General features: G+C 42.5%; 1 protein-coding gene across 2 annotated transcripts in view; it reads right to left on the bottom strand.

Annotated features, from left to right (window-relative positions):
- Positions 1-15,488, bottom strand: part of slc12a4 (solute carrier family 12 member 4) — a 207,711-nt gene that overhangs the window by 88,557 nt on the left and 103,666 nt on the right. For both annotated transcript variants that reach the window (XM_068049479.1, XM_068049480.1), the window contains exons 2-4: positions 14,816-14,910; positions 13,097-13,228; positions 9,090-9,236 (exon numbers count right to left, since the gene is read on the bottom strand). In XM_068049479.1, the coding sequence (XP_067905580.1) occupies positions 9,090-9,236; positions 13,097-13,228; positions 14,816-14,910 (374 nt within the window). The remainder of the gene's footprint in view (positions 1-9,089; positions 9,237-13,096; positions 13,229-14,815; positions 14,911-15,488) is intronic.

Genomic DNA, 15,488 nt, shown 5'->3' with positions numbered 1-15,488 from the left:
TGCATTCTGACTGTTAGCTATCCACAGGATTGACCCTATTGGCTAATACATAGGTATGCAGAATTCTGATGAAACGAAGGGTAGTTAATTAGTTACTTTAAATGACCCTGTGGTACTTCGTTACATACTCAGCCTTTGAATTGTCATTAAAATCTAAATAATATGTTTTGTGAGTACAACACTTGTAAGTTAAGGAAAAATTCAGGGAGAGGGTTCTTGGCAACACTGGGAAAATAAGTGAGCAATTCAAATTTTCTGAGACAGAAAATCTGAATAAATTACTTGAGGTTGCTCTGCAATGGCAGGAGACTAGAAGTGTTCATTTTTTCCCCCATTCTCTAATCTAGACATTGAGATCAGACACTACCTCTCCTTCAGTATCCCACCAGAGATAAGGTAATACAGCACAGATTAGGGATGAATCTTGAGAACTTCCTGGGCTATACAACTTTGTACTATAACAGGTGGCACACATACAAATACTTCAAGGCAAATGAACAGCTTTGCAATTTGCGCATCAAACTAGTAAACAGAGTGAACCAAGCTATTCTCATGAAAGCTTTCCAATACAAAATTATGGATACCTTTAGGGTTTTAATAAAATACAACATTAAAATATACAGGAAAATAATCAGAATGATTAACAATGTATGCATTCTGATTGAATCACAAGATCATACCATTTTTATATACATCAGTTCTATCCTAAAATATTAAAACATACATTTTTTGGAAATTGGCTAATAATTACTGCTCCTGGCAAATTACTGTACTATATGGTCAGTGTGCTATTAGTATTGAATGAGGATGGTAGCCTTCGAGTCAAAGCAACAGCAGTTTATTTACAGTGGTCTTCTCACTAAGGTATCTACATGAGCACTGAGCAGCACGAGGTAGACTTGTGACATCACATCCTGTGATGCTGCTCAAGGTCTATACACATAATCTACCCAGCAACAGCTTATGTACATTATACTATATCCCCCCACCCCCAAGTCTCTAAATTCATTCATCAGGTCTGTAACTCTGTGGGGTTCTCTCGACTCTGCCATAGCTTGTTCTTCTTTCACTTGTTAAGGATATTGAGACTTTCAGTTCTTCTTCCTCACTTTCCTGTGGGAGAGTAGACCTATTGGATGATTCATGATCTCTGTTTTCACCATTGTCTGGGTGATCCATTGTATCACTGGTTCATCAGCTTTCTCTGGTAGCTGATTCTTTTAGCTTCCATCAATTTTTTTTTTTCGGAGATGCCAGAACCAAAGATCTTCTATTTCTCCATATCCATCCCTGGTCTGTCTGGACGAATGTAGGACCGAGGATATGGCGATTTACCCATCACTTCCCCATATCGACCCTGATGCTCAATTCAAAACAAATCTCCAGGTCATAGGTCTGATTGTTTTTTTGCTCTGTAACGTCTATCATGATTCTCCATTTGGTATGACCTTTCTTTCTCTTTTCTCAGCCTTCATGGTCCTCTGCACCGATTTGTGGTTGAAAGATGCTTGGAAGTGTGGGTAGTTGTGTCGCCAATCTCCTACCCACTACCAACTCACATGGAGCAAGCCCATTTTGGATTGGCATTGATATTTTTTTATTCATTCAGGGATGTGGGCATCACTGGCCAGGCCAGCATTTATTGCCCATCCCTAATTGCCCTTGAGAAGGTGGTGGTGAGCTGCCTTCTTGAACCGCTGCAGTCCATTTGGGGTAGGTACACCCACAGTGCTGTTAGGAAGGGAGTTCCAGAATTTTGACCCAGCAACAGTGAAGGAACGGCGATATAGTTCCAAGTCAGGATGGTGCGTGACTTGGAGGGGAACTTGCAGGTGGTGGTGTTTCCATGCATTTGCTGCTCTCGTCCTTCTAGTTGGTAGAGGTCGCGGGTTCGGAAGGTGCTGTCTAAGGAGCCTTGGCGCATTACTGTAGTGCATCGGTGGTGGAGGGAGTGAATGTTTGCAGATGGAGTGCTAATCAAGCAGGCTGCTTTGTCCTGAATGGTGTCGAGCTTCTTGAGTGTTGTTGGAGCTGCACCCATCCAGGCAAGTGGAGAGTATTCCATCACACTCCTGACTTGTGCCTTGTAGATGGTGGACAGGCTTTGGGGAGTCAGGAGGTGAGTTACTCGCCTCAGGATTCCCAGCCTCTGACCTGCTCTTGTAGCCACGGTATTTATTTGGCTATTCCAGTTCAAGTTCTGGTCAATAGTGGCCCCCAGGATGTTGATAGTGGGGGAGTCAGCGATGGTAATGCCGTTGAATGTCAAGGGGAGATGGTTAGATTCTCTCTTGTTGGAGATGGTCATTGCCTGGCATTTGTGTGGCGTGAATGTAACTTGCCACTTATCAGCCCAAGCCTGGATATTGTCCAGGTCTTGCTGCATTTCTACACGGACTGCTTCAGCATCGGAGGAGTCACAAATGGTGCTGAACATTGTGCAATCAGCGAACATCCCCACTTCTGACCTTATGATTGAAGGAAGGTCATCGATGAAGCAGCTGAAGATGGTTGGGCCTAGGACACTACCCTGAGGAACTCCTGCAATGATGTCCTGGAGCTCAGATGATTGACCTCCAACAGCCACAACCATCTTCCTTTGCGCGAGGTATGACTCCAGCCAGCGGAGGGTTTTCCCCGTGATTCCCATTGACCTCAGTTTTGCTAGGGCTCCTTGATGCCATACTCGGTCAAATGCTGCCTTGATGTCAAGGGCAGTCACTCTCACCTCACCTCTTGAGTTCAGCTCTTTTGTCCATGTTTGAACCAAGGCTGTAATGAGGTCAGGAGCTGAGTGGCCCTGGCGGAACCCAAACTGAGCGTCACGGAGCAGGTTATTGCTAAGCAAGTGCTGCTTGATGGCACTGTTGATGACACCTTCCATCACTTCACTGATGATTGAGAGTAGGCTGATGTGGCGGTAATTGGCCGGGTTGGACTTGTCCTGCTTTTTGTGTACAGGACATACCTGGGCAATTTTCCACCTTGCAGGGTAGATGCCAGTGTTGTAGCTGTACTGGAACAGCTTGGCTAGGGGTGCTGCAAGTTCTGGAGCACAGGTCTTCAGTACTATTGTTGGAATATTGTCAGGGCCCATAGCTTTTGCAGTATCCAGTGCCTTCAGTCGTTTCTTGATATCACGCGGAGTGAATCGAATTGGCTGAAGTCTGGCATCTGTGATGCTGGGGACTTCAGGAGGAGGCCGAGATGGATCAACTCAGCACTTCTGGCTGAAGATTGTTGCAAATGCTTCAGCCCCATCTTTTGCACTGATGTGCTGGGCACCCCCATCATAGAGGATGGGGATATTTGTGGAGCCAACTCCTCCAGCTCGTTGTTAAATTGTCCACCACCATTCACAGCTGGATGTGGCGGGACTGCAGAGCTTGGATCTGATCCGTTGGTTATGGGATCACTTATCTCTGTCTATCGCATGCTGCTTACGCAGTTTGGCACGTAGATAGTCCTGTGTTGTAGCTTCACCAGGTTGACACCTCATTTTGAGGTATGCCTGGTGCTGCTCCTGGCATGCCCTCCTGCACTCTTCATTGAACCAGGGTTAGTCTCCTGGCTTAACGGTAACGGTAGAGTGGGGGATATGCCGGGCCATGAGGTTACAGATTGTGGTTGAGTACAATTTTGCTGCTGCTGATGGCCCACAGCGCCTCATGGATGCCCAGTTTTGCATTGCTAGATCTGTTCGAAATCTATCCCATTTAACAAGGTGGTAGTGTCACACAACACGATGGATGGTATCCTCAATGTGAAGGCGGGCCTTCGTCTCCACAAGGACTGTGCGGTGGTCACTCCTACCAATACTGTCATGGACAGAAGCATCTGCGGCAGGCAGATTGCTGAGGATGAAGTCAAGTATGTTTTTCCCTTGTGTTGGTTCCCTCACCACCTGCCGCAGACCCAGTCTAGCAGCTATGCCCTTTTGGACTCGGCCAGCTCGGTCAGTAGTGGTGCTACCGAGCCACTCTTGGTGATGAACAATGAAGTCCCCCACCCAGAGTACATCAGTCGTTTAATAGTGGTAGCTGAAAATTCTCATTCTTTTTCAGTAGCATTTTCATGGTACGAGCACCTCTCTGCTTCTCCATTGCCCTGGCGACACCTCAGTGAACTTGCAACATGGGCAAACCTATACGTTTCTGCGAAATGCTGGATAGCTTCATTTGCGAATTGTGGACCATTATTGGAGATCACTGGGTCTGGAATGCCACGTGTGGCAAAAATCTCTTTTACTGATTTGATTACGGCTTCATGGCTCTGGCCACATATTGGTTTGACTTCAAACCATCTGGAGCTATCAACGACAATAAGGAAAAACTTCCCTTTATATTCAAACGGGTCTATTCCCAGACGCTCCCATGGCCTGGATGGGAAACAAAGACAACAGCAGTGGCATTCTGCAGTCCTGTCTGGCAGTAGCATATGTAAAGCAATTGGAAATCATGTCTTCAACCTCCTTAGAAGCCCCCGGCCACCATACAGAGTTCCTAGCTCTTGCTCTACACTGGTGATTCCTAAGTGCCCTTGGTATCGTTTCTCTATTCCAAGGGCTTTAAGATTAGACGTCCTAACTAGCCTTTCTTTTTTTTTTTTGGAGATACAGCACTGAAACAGGCCCTTTGGCCTACTGAGTCTGTGCCGACCAACAACCACCCATTTATACTAACCCTACAGTAATCCCACATAACCTACCTAAACTATGGGCAATTTACAATGGCCAATTTACCTACCAACCTGCAAGTCTTTAGCTGTGGGAGGAAATCGGAGCACCCGGCGAAAACCCACGCGGTCACAGGGAGAACTTGCAAACTTCGCACAGGCAGTACCCAGAATCGAACCCGGGTCCCCTGGAGCTGTGAGGCTGCGGCACTAACCACTGCGCCACTGTGCTGCCTTTCGTTGTCGATTAGTAAGTCATTGATAATAGTAAGATGGCTTCGTTGTTCATAATACTTTCTCAGGATTGGGTTTTTCAGCATATATTCTGGCCAATCTTCTTGGCAAAACTTACTTTTTTGCAGACCTCCTCATCTTTCTGTAGGTTTCCAATTTGGTGTAACCTTTGAGCAGTTTGGTTATCTTTGGTTATAGCTAAAGCAAAGACTTCCACTCCCTCCAGGAATGAGACATCTCCCAGTTCAGGTCGATCATCTGATGCTCTCAATAATGCAGCAGCTGGGACATAGTCAGTTGTTGTGTCATATCTCATTAATCGCAGTTGAAGTCTCTGTACCCTTGTGGGTAATTCTGCTAACTCCTTGGAATTAAGCAACGTTACTAGCAGCTTGTAGTCAGTTTCGATCTTCTCCTTTAGGCCCAGTACGTAGTCAAAAATATTTTGCATACCTCAGTTGCTGCTAATACATCCTTTTCAATCACGGTGTACCTTCATTCTGTCTGACAGTGAATGAGAGACAGACAATGAGCACCAGCCTGCACGTCCATCTTTTAAAATCTGGAACAGGACTGCATCTAAACCTGGTGATGATGTGTCTAGTAGTTTTATTTCATGAGAAAGGGCTAATTAATAATCTTGTTGTAAAAGAACCTTTAGGGATGAATGACCATAATATGATAATGTAAAATTCTATGTTTGAAAGTGAGGAAGTTCAATCTGAAGCCAGAGTGTTAAATTTGAACAAAGGAAATTATGAAGGTATGAGGGGCAATTTGGCTGAGGTAGATTGGGAAAATACATTAAAAGGTATGACAGTACATAGGCAATGGATAGTCTTTAAAGAAATATACAGTTTACAGCAACTACACATTCCTTCAATGCATAAAAACCACAAAGGTAAAGGCAGTCAATAACAAAGGAAGTTAAGGATTGTATAAGATTAAAAGAAAAGGCCTATAAAGTTGCCAGAAATAGTAGTGAACCTGAGGATTGGGAGGATTTTAGAATCCAGCAAAGCAGGACAAAGAAACTGAGAAAGAAAGGGAGAATAGAATGACTGTAAGCAAGCAAAAAATATTAAAAACTGACTGTAAAAGCTTCTAAAGGTATGTAAAAAGGAAACGTTTGGCTAAGACAAATGTGGGTCCATTACAGGCAGAATCAGGAGAATTTATAATGGGGAATAGAGAAATGGCAGAGAAGCTAAATGATTAGGTCTGTCTTCACTGAGGAAGATACAAGAAATCTCCCAGAATTAGAGATCCAAGGGATTAGGGGGAATGAGGAATTGAAGGAAATTAGTATTAGTAAGAAGATTATATTGGAGAAATTAATGGGCCTGAAGGTCGATAAGTCCCCAGGACCTGATATTCTACATCCCAGAGTGTTGAAAGGGGTAGCTATGGAGATGGTGGATGCATTGGTGATCATCTTCCAAAATGCTATAGACTCTGGAACAGTTCCTGCAGATTGGAAGGTCGCAAATGTCACCCCACTATTTAAGGGAGGGAGGGAGAGAGAAAACAGGGAATTACAGACCTGTTAGCCTTACATCACTCGTTGGGAAAATGCTAGAATCTATTCTGAAGGATGTGATAAATGGACACTTGGATAATAATGATCTGATTGGGCATAGACAACATGGATTTATGAATGGAAAATCATGTCTGACGAACCTGCTGGAGTTTTTTGAGGATGTTACAAACAGAACTGATAAAGGGGAGTCGGTGGACGTGGTATACTTGGATGTTCAGAAGGCTTTTGATAAAGTCCCCCACAGGAGGTTGGTTAGCAAAATTAAAGCACATGGGATAATATACTGGCATGGATTAAGGATTGGTTAACAGGCAGAAAGCAGAGAGTAGGAATAAACAGGTCAATTCTGCATTGGCAGGCTGTGACTAGTGGGATACCGCAGTAATCAGTGCTTGGGCCCCAGCTGTTCAAAATACACAGCAATGATTCGGATGTGGGCACCAAATGTAGTATCCCCAAGTTCGCATATGGGTGATAAAACTAGGCGGGAATGGATGTTGTGAGGACATGCAAAACGGCTTCAAGGGGATTTGGACAGATTTAGTGAGTGGGCAAGAACGTAGTAGATGAAATATCATGTGGAAGAATGTGAGGTTATCCACTTTGGTAAGAGGAATAGATGTGCAGAGTATTTCTTAAATGGCAAGAGATTAGAAAGTATAGATGGACAAAGGGACCTGGGTGTTCTTGTCAATAAATCACTGAAAGCTAACATGCAGGTGCAGCAAGCAATGAGGAAGGCTAATGGTATGTTTGTGTTTATTGCAAGAGGATTTGCGTACAGGAGTAGTGAAGACTTGCTTCAATTGTATAGAGCCTTGGTTAGACCACATCTGGAGTAGCGTGTGCAACTTTGGTCCCCTTACGTTAGGAAGGATAGTATTGCCATAGAGGGAGCGCAACGATGGTTCACCAGACTTGTTCCCGGGATGGCGGGACTGTCCTGTGAAGAGAGATTGAGGAAACTGGGCCTGTATTCTCTAGAGTTTCGAAGAATGAGAGGTGATCTCATTGAAACCTACAAAATACTTAAAAAGATAGACAGGGTAGATGCAGCTAAGATGTTTCCCCTGGCTAGAGAGTCCAGAAGCAGGGGACACAATTTCAAGATAAGGGGGAAGCCGCTTAGGACAGAGACGAGGAGAAATTTCTTTACTCAGAGGGTTGTGAATATTTGGAATTCTCTACCCTAGAGGGCTGTGGAAGCTCAGTCATTGAGTATGTATAAAACAGAGATTAACAGATTTCTAAAAACAAATGACATAAGGGGATATGAGGATAGTGTGGGGAAAAAAGGCATTGAAGTGGATGGTCAGCCATGATCGTATTGAATGGCGGGGCTGACTCGTTGGGCTGCTCCTATGTTCCCATAATCGTCACCAGCTTTGTCTATAATCCCAACTACTATTCTGTCCCGAGGCAGTTCCTCTCTCAGACTCTCGTAGTCGCAATCCTCAGCTACTTTATACAGACATTAATAAATGAATCGACGCTTTCACCAACGTTTTGGAGTATTCCTCCAATGCTTTAAATTACTTCACCATATGGAGTTTCTTTTTCATCGATCTCCAAGATAGTCAGAATGTCGTATGCATTGTCTCCCATGGCGTGAAACAAAATACTGACTTGTTCTCTGTCCGTTCATGCTATTAAACCTAACATGGAATAGTACCTATCGAATCTGCAAATCCATCTCGACCACACTGAGGCCTGCTTGGGCCCTGCTGCTCGCTTAAAGTTCTCTGGTAATGGTATCGACTTTTCGCTGTCTCCTCGATGTTTTCAATCTCTTCTGTTTTCTTATACAAAAGTCATTTTTACCACTGCCACCATGTACGATATTGTCAGTATTCTATTAGTATTGAATGAGGATTGTCAAAGTAACAGGAGTTTATTTACAGGGATCTTCGCACTAAGGTATCTACATGAACATTGAGCAACGTGAGGCACAGATTCGTGACATCACATCCTGTGATGATGCTCAAGGTCTATATACACAATCTACACAGCAATAGCTTATGCACATTATACTACAATTATTTGGATCCCCAAAGACACATTGTACAGCGAGCTCGCCACTGGTATCAGACCCACCGGCCGTCCATGTCTCCGTTATAAAGACGTCTGCAAACGCGACATGAAATCGTGTGACATTGATCACAAGTCGTGGGAGTCAGTTGCCAGCATTCGCCAGAGCTGGCGGGCAGCCATAAAGACAGGGCTAAATTGTGGCGAGTCGAAGAGACTTAGTAGTTGGCAGGAAAAAAGACAGAGGCGCAAGGGGAGAGCCAACTGTGCAACAGCCCCAACAAACAAATTTCTCTGCAGCACCTGTGGAAGAGCCTGTCACTCCAGAATTGGTCTTTATAGCCACTCCAGGCGCTGCTTCACAAACCACTGACCACCTCCAGGCGCGTATCCATTGTCTCTCGAGATAAGGAGGCCCAAAAGAAAACTACAATTACAAGTATAGTTTTCTGGCATATGCAGAGAGAAGTACATAATGCACTTTCATGTTATACAGAATTGAGGAATTTAGAGATGATTTAGTTTTACTTTAATTTTTACAACATTCAGAATGTAGTCCTGGACAAGTCATGCATTTAGGAATTCTAATACAGTATGAACATCTGGTACTTACACAGCAGCAACACATGAAGACAATACAAAAAGATTGCAAGACGCCTGCAATTCCGACAAGCCATGTCAAACGCAAAAAAAGAATCACTCCAAAGATATTCTGTAGGCAGGGTAAGTACACTCCCATCAGGGTTCCCATACTGGGAGACTAAAGAGAGAAAAAAAAACTATTATAGTTCAAGATAATCCAAAATCACAAGGTGTATATTTTAATTGTTTATTTGCCCATTTTAGTCACTTCCATAAATATTACTGAAAGATCAAAAAAGACTTGCATTCATAAAGCACCCTTCATGACATCAGGACCTCCTAAAGTGCTTTAAAACCAATGAAGTATTTTTGAAATGCAGTCGCTGTGTTAATGATGTGTTGGTGAACTGAAACAAAAGCAGGCGTCTATGCCTGGATATATTTTACACTTTGTCGTTGAATTGATTAGTAGACCAAATCAATCCTTCTTGTACGCGAATGAGTTTCAATATGCTAATACACACATATTAACGGAACACAAAGTATCGAAGAAGGGTGTGAAGAAAAAAAAAAATGAAGCGTGAAATGAGAATTACCACCTATGTATGCAACAGTTTTGTTTAAAATAACCAGCTCATTTTTTTTCTTCTCGTGCTTACATTATTGTGGACATCTCAGAGAAAGTCCGAGATAAGGGGAGAGGAAATTTTTTCAAAATGTGACTCCTGCTGTTGCTTCGAGCACAAGCTGTACTCCCTGCTACTTACAGTTGCCATGTAGGAGCTGCCCTTCACACTGCATACAATCTCAAGCATTTTTTCTTTACCTTTCACTTATTTTTGAAGGATGACAGATGTCAAATATCCAGCAGCTTCCACCAACACAGTGGCACAGTGGTTAGCACCGCAGCCTCACAGCTCCAGTGACCCGGGTTCAATTATGGGTACTGCCTGTGTGGAGTTTGCAATTTCACCCTGTGCCTGCGTGGGTTTTCTCTGGATGCTCCGGTTTCCTCCAAGCCAAAAGCAGGCTGATAGGCAAATTGGCCATTATAAATTGCCCTTAGTATAGGTAGGTGGTAGGGAAATATAGGGACAGGTGGGGATGTGGTAGGAATATGGGATTAGTGTAGGATTAGTATAAATGGGTGGTTGATGGTCGGCACAGACTCGGTGGGCCGAAGGGCCTGTTTCAGTGCTGTATCTCTAAACTAAACTAAAACAAAGGCTCCTGGCAATGCCAGAAAGGATCAATCAATTGCTAGCTTACTCAACTTCAGATACATCAACCCATCTCTACTCCACGTTACGTTGAAGATTCCTAGCTGTTACCATACCTGCTGAACAAGCACCTATTTGTGCAGCCAGCGGTCCAAGAAATCATGACTCAACTACTTTAGATGCGCTGCCCAGTGCATTTGCTGATGGAAGGCAAGCATGGGTTTATTCCTCACAGGCGCAATCTTACTTCATTCCCCAAATATTGAGTACAGTCTAGCCAGCTTGAAGGTTTCCAATCAAACGGTAGTTGTCTGTTGATTTTAAAAAAGTTTCATTGGCATAGACATGTGAAGATACTGTGAATGAAAGTCTAGCTGTCTCATAGTAGCAAAAGCTTGGAGTGCACCCACATGAAAGGATAATGCAGTCTTCAGTAGAGATCTCTACAACTAGGCCAGGACTTCCCAGAGAGTAGTTCTATTCTGTCAGAGCAAGGTAAGCCTTCTTAGTTAGGAGAAAGATGGAGTCTCACTTTTGAAGGCGCATAAGTTTGGTGAAAGAAAAATGGGGCTGAACAGCTAGCCCCACTGATTCTAATCACTACAGAATAGCCTACATATGTTCCTTAGTGTAAGCAGTGATCAAACTAGTTACTGGCAGCACGATGCAACTGAGTGGCAGACATTTCATAAAAGTGTTACAGATCATGAACAAAAATTAGACACAGCAAAAGTCCACCACTACACGCAAGAGCTGATAATTTAATAAATAAAAGCAAAATACTGCAGATGCTGGAAATCTGAAATAAAAACAAGAAATGCTAGAAATACTCAGCAGATCTGGCAGCATCTATGGAGAGAGAAGGAGAGTTAACATTTCAGGTCAGTGACCCTTCATCAGAACTTCTGATGAAAGGTCACTGACCTGAAACATTAACTCTGCTTCTCTCTCCACAGATGCTGCCAGACCTGATAATTGTAATGTTGTGCTACATTACAATAAGGTTGTTTACCACAGCATTGTAAATTCCTTGTTAAAAATAGTGAACACTTGAATACTGGACATCATTTATTTCCAGCGAGAGGCAGGATTTTCCATCCTCCTTCTGTTAATTTCTAGACTGGATTCTGGCAGAGAATTGGGCAAGGATCACATCATGGCCTCCAAATCTATTTTTATGTCCATCTGATTTCCTTGCAACAATGAATATGCGGAGTGATGATCTGATCAAGGGCAGGTCCTCTGCTTATTTTTCCATGCCTCATGGTCCTGTGCTTTCCTCTTCACCCGCTCATAAGAGACTCCCTTTCTTTTTTAAAGCTTCCATGAAAAATGAGCACTATAACTAGGGGAAAAATACGAGGTGGTTTCCCATTGCCGTCCTTATGTGTGCTCTTCCTGAAAGATCCTCTTTGTCTCTCAAGGATCTAGCTCTTCTGCAATCACCACCAAAAATTCACTGGTTTCATCATTGGCCATGGCTCATAACCCTGAGCATGGGACCCTTACTTAGGCCCAGGGCGACTTGCAAAAGGGCTGGGACAACCACTCAAGGCCTCAAATGACCCTGCTACACGAAACAATGAATATGTCCACCCATGTATGAATGGACTTTTTCCTAGTCAAATTCAAATGACAGTGGTATGTTATAGATTTTCCATTATTTGACCCATGGCAAGGCTGGACGTAAGGGACGTCTGACCTTCCCTGGAATCCAACATTCCTACAGTAGTAGAAGGCGGGCTAGATTTTTTAAAATATAGGAAGCCTGCAGAGCAATTGGTTACACAGGCCTGAGCATCATATTTAAAGACAATTTTAAAATTCATTTTCCCTTGCAGCATGGAGGCTGTTGTTAATGCTATTCTGTGGCAGGCCACAAAGACTTACTGCACAGAATCTCCTCCGTCACTGCTGATGGACTTGATAGCAGAGTGCTGAAGAGACTGACAAGTAAATATAAATAACTACAAATCTTTGTGATGGGCGAATGTCCCACCACACTGAAGGTATGCCCCAATTTTTAAACAGCAGGAGATACGGAATAAATTAACATAAGGGTGACGATAGCTTGGTTGCAATGTTATGGGTCCAGTAATCCAGAGGGCCGGAGACACGAGCTCAAATTGAACCTTGGCAGCAGGGAAAATTTAAAATCAATTAATTAATAAATTTGGAATAAATGCTAATATCATTAATAACGATCATGAAACTACCAGATTGTCTTAAAAACCCATCTGGTTCACTAATGTCCTTCAGGGGAGGAAATCTGCAGCCCTTAGCCAGTCTGGCCTACACGTGACTCCAGACTTACAACAACATAGTTAACTCTTAACTGCCCTTGGAAATTGCATGATAAGCCACTCAGTTGCATCAAACTTCTACATTAAAAAAAAAGCATGGTGGGGGACTGCAGTGTTTCAAGGTGGCAGCTCACCCCCACCTTCTCAAGGGCAATTAGGGATAGGCAATAAATGCTAATCTTGCCACCAACTCTTGCATCCAAAGAATGAATAAAAAAATCTGCACAGAAACAAAGAGCAGCATGTTTAACATTTCTTAATATCATGTGCAGAACAAATATTGTAGCCAACGTGTGTTATGATAAAGTACATTTAAAAATAAACTGAGCTCAGAGTTTTGCTTGAGTGACAGCACTAAACATGTTTTGAACCAGCCATTCAGTTCATTCACAGCCTATTAAGGCTTAAGTCTCAAGATCAAAGATTGACTGCAATATTCTTATTTATAGTACTGCATCAAAACTTCAGTAAAAAGATTAAAGCCAACAAAATAGCCTTAATGGAGGTATAATTACCTTGGGTGTTCTTTTCTTGGAACTTTCTGCACTTTCCGCTTCCTCATGTTCCTTTGCACCCTGAGTGATGTTTGTGTAATTAGCCAATCTGCTGAGGAGTGATGACACCTTTGGCCGAATGTCCAGTTCTTCCTTCAGAAAAGACAGGGAAAATTTACACCATAGTATTTAAACCACCATAAAACTCAGTACATAAATTTCACCCTCTCAAATACATTTTTAAACAATCTACAAAGCTATTGGGGGGGGGAGCGGCAGGGAAGAGGGGTTCATTTTCTGCATTAGTGCAAGCAATCCTTTGTCAATGCTTTTCTGGGCCTGACTTTTAAGTTGGTGCAGTCTATATTAATTATCTTTTTCCATGTGGAAGCCAACTGTTGATTCCCTGACAGTACATAATTTAAACTGGTGTGAAATGAGCTTAAAGCCTTGTCTACTTAGTAATTAAAATATAAATGAAAACACCAAAGTCAAAATATCTCCCATATTATTTAGGTTTAACTGCCTCTTTTTACGTAAAAAAAAAATAAAGAGCTCTTTGTAGGGGAAAATGTATCCTGCTCTCTTTGGTTGAATTGTTTTCTGGCCATAATTTCAATTACTGCAATCATTAAAACAATGGTCAGAACCCCTAGTCATGGTTCACTGTAGTAGATTTATAGGATGCTAGGAGAATAATCCCAAAACAAATGATGAGCTGTTCTCTCACTATTAGACATCAAGGGAAATGTTTGTTAGTTATGAATAGAGGGTCTAGTCTGATAATTTCAGCAGCATGCTCTTATTGCAAGGGAGTAAGATCAGATTGCCACTGAATAGCGCTAGGATGTTTGAAAAAAAAATCACAGCTTCCAAGGACAATATGGGATTATCCAAAGCTTATCTTTTTAAGACTCTGAGAATTACAGTAAACAATATTCATATTCTAAAGTGTGTGCAGCGACAGAGGAACCTGGGGGTTCATCTTTGAAGGTTGCAGGACAGTGACAGAATAGTTAACAAAGCATATGGGATCTTGGACTTCATAAATAGAGGCATTCAGTACAAAAGCAGGGAGGTTTTGCTGAACCTTTATAAAGCTCTGGTTAGGCCACAACTGGAATATTGCTCTCAGTGCTGATCACCACACTTCAGGAAGGATGAGAGGGTCCTTGAGAGGGTGCAGAGGAGATTTACCAGAATGGTTCCAGGAATGAGGGAATTTAGTTATAAGGTTAGTTGAGAAGCTGGAATTGTTCTCCTTGGAGCAAAGGAGGCTGAGAGTAGATCTGATAGCAGTGTACAGGATTATGGCAGGTTTAGATAAGGTAGACAAAGAAAAGCTGTTCCCATTAGCTGATGGTGCAAGCACTGGGGAACACAGATTGAAGGTTTTGGGCAAGAAATGCAAAGGTGGGGGGAGCCAGTTGTGAGGAAGAACTTTTTTTTTAAACACAGCGAGTGGTGATGATCTGGAATTTGCTGTTTGCGAGGGTGGTGGAAACAGAGACTATCAAGGATTTCAAATGGAAATTGGATAGGCACTTGAGGGAAATAAACTTGCAGGGCTACGGGAATAGAGTAGGGGATTGGGACTGACTGGATTGCTCGATAGAGTGTTGGCATGGACTCAATAGGCCAAATGGCCTCCTTCTGTGCCTGACTGACACCATATGTTGACATCTCAGACAGAGAGAACATTCTGAATGTTAAGCACAATACCTCAGTGAAAAACATTACCTCAAATAAGGCCAAATTTCTGTCATAATATTCATTTCCTTTTAAAGTGTCGGTTTTGTTTAGGAAAGGACTGTCTTCTTTGTGATATCCATGACCTGAAAAAAAAATTGTTACGATCATAGAAGGAAAATTAAAATATAGATTTGCATGTTAAATATGTTCCATGTGGCATACTATTTATAATGTACAGAAATTGAGACTAACACAACAAAATGCTATTTCTAACAGGCCTTTAACCCCCAGTGAACTACAGTTTTCTGTTTTCATGTGGGGAAAAAGGAGGGAGGGTGGGTAAAAAAAGATAAACCAAGCAGGAGCACACCAAACTTGGCAACAGCATAAAAAGGATGCACAATAAAGTTCTTGTGGTCTGCCCCAACACACCACCAACTGAAGTAGTCAGAATTCTTACATGTATAGCACCTCCATCCTTATGAAATCATTGAGCAATATTTTAAACTTTGGACAGTTTTGTGTTTAAGTACTGGGCTGAGAATGGCCAAACTGGTTTCACATAGGAAGTTATAGGCAAAAGAAGAGTGGATTATGACAGAGATCTAAAGTGAAAAAGCAATGATCTTGTCAACTACAACACTCAGTTTTTTCATGTGAAGTCAAAACATGCACACTATTATTCGTTCTGCACTTGTGTTGTACCTCAAGTCTTTTTAAT

This window comes from Heterodontus francisci, chromosome 17 (assembly GCF_036365525.1).
Source record: "Heterodontus francisci isolate sHetFra1 chromosome 17, sHetFra1.hap1, whole genome shotgun sequence".
Classification (NCBI taxonomy): Eukaryota; Metazoa; Chordata; class Chondrichthyes; order Heterodontiformes; family Heterodontidae; genus Heterodontus; species Heterodontus francisci.
The sequence above is the reverse complement of the archived record's forward strand: the minus strand, read 5'-3'. Positions and strand labels throughout refer to the sequence as shown.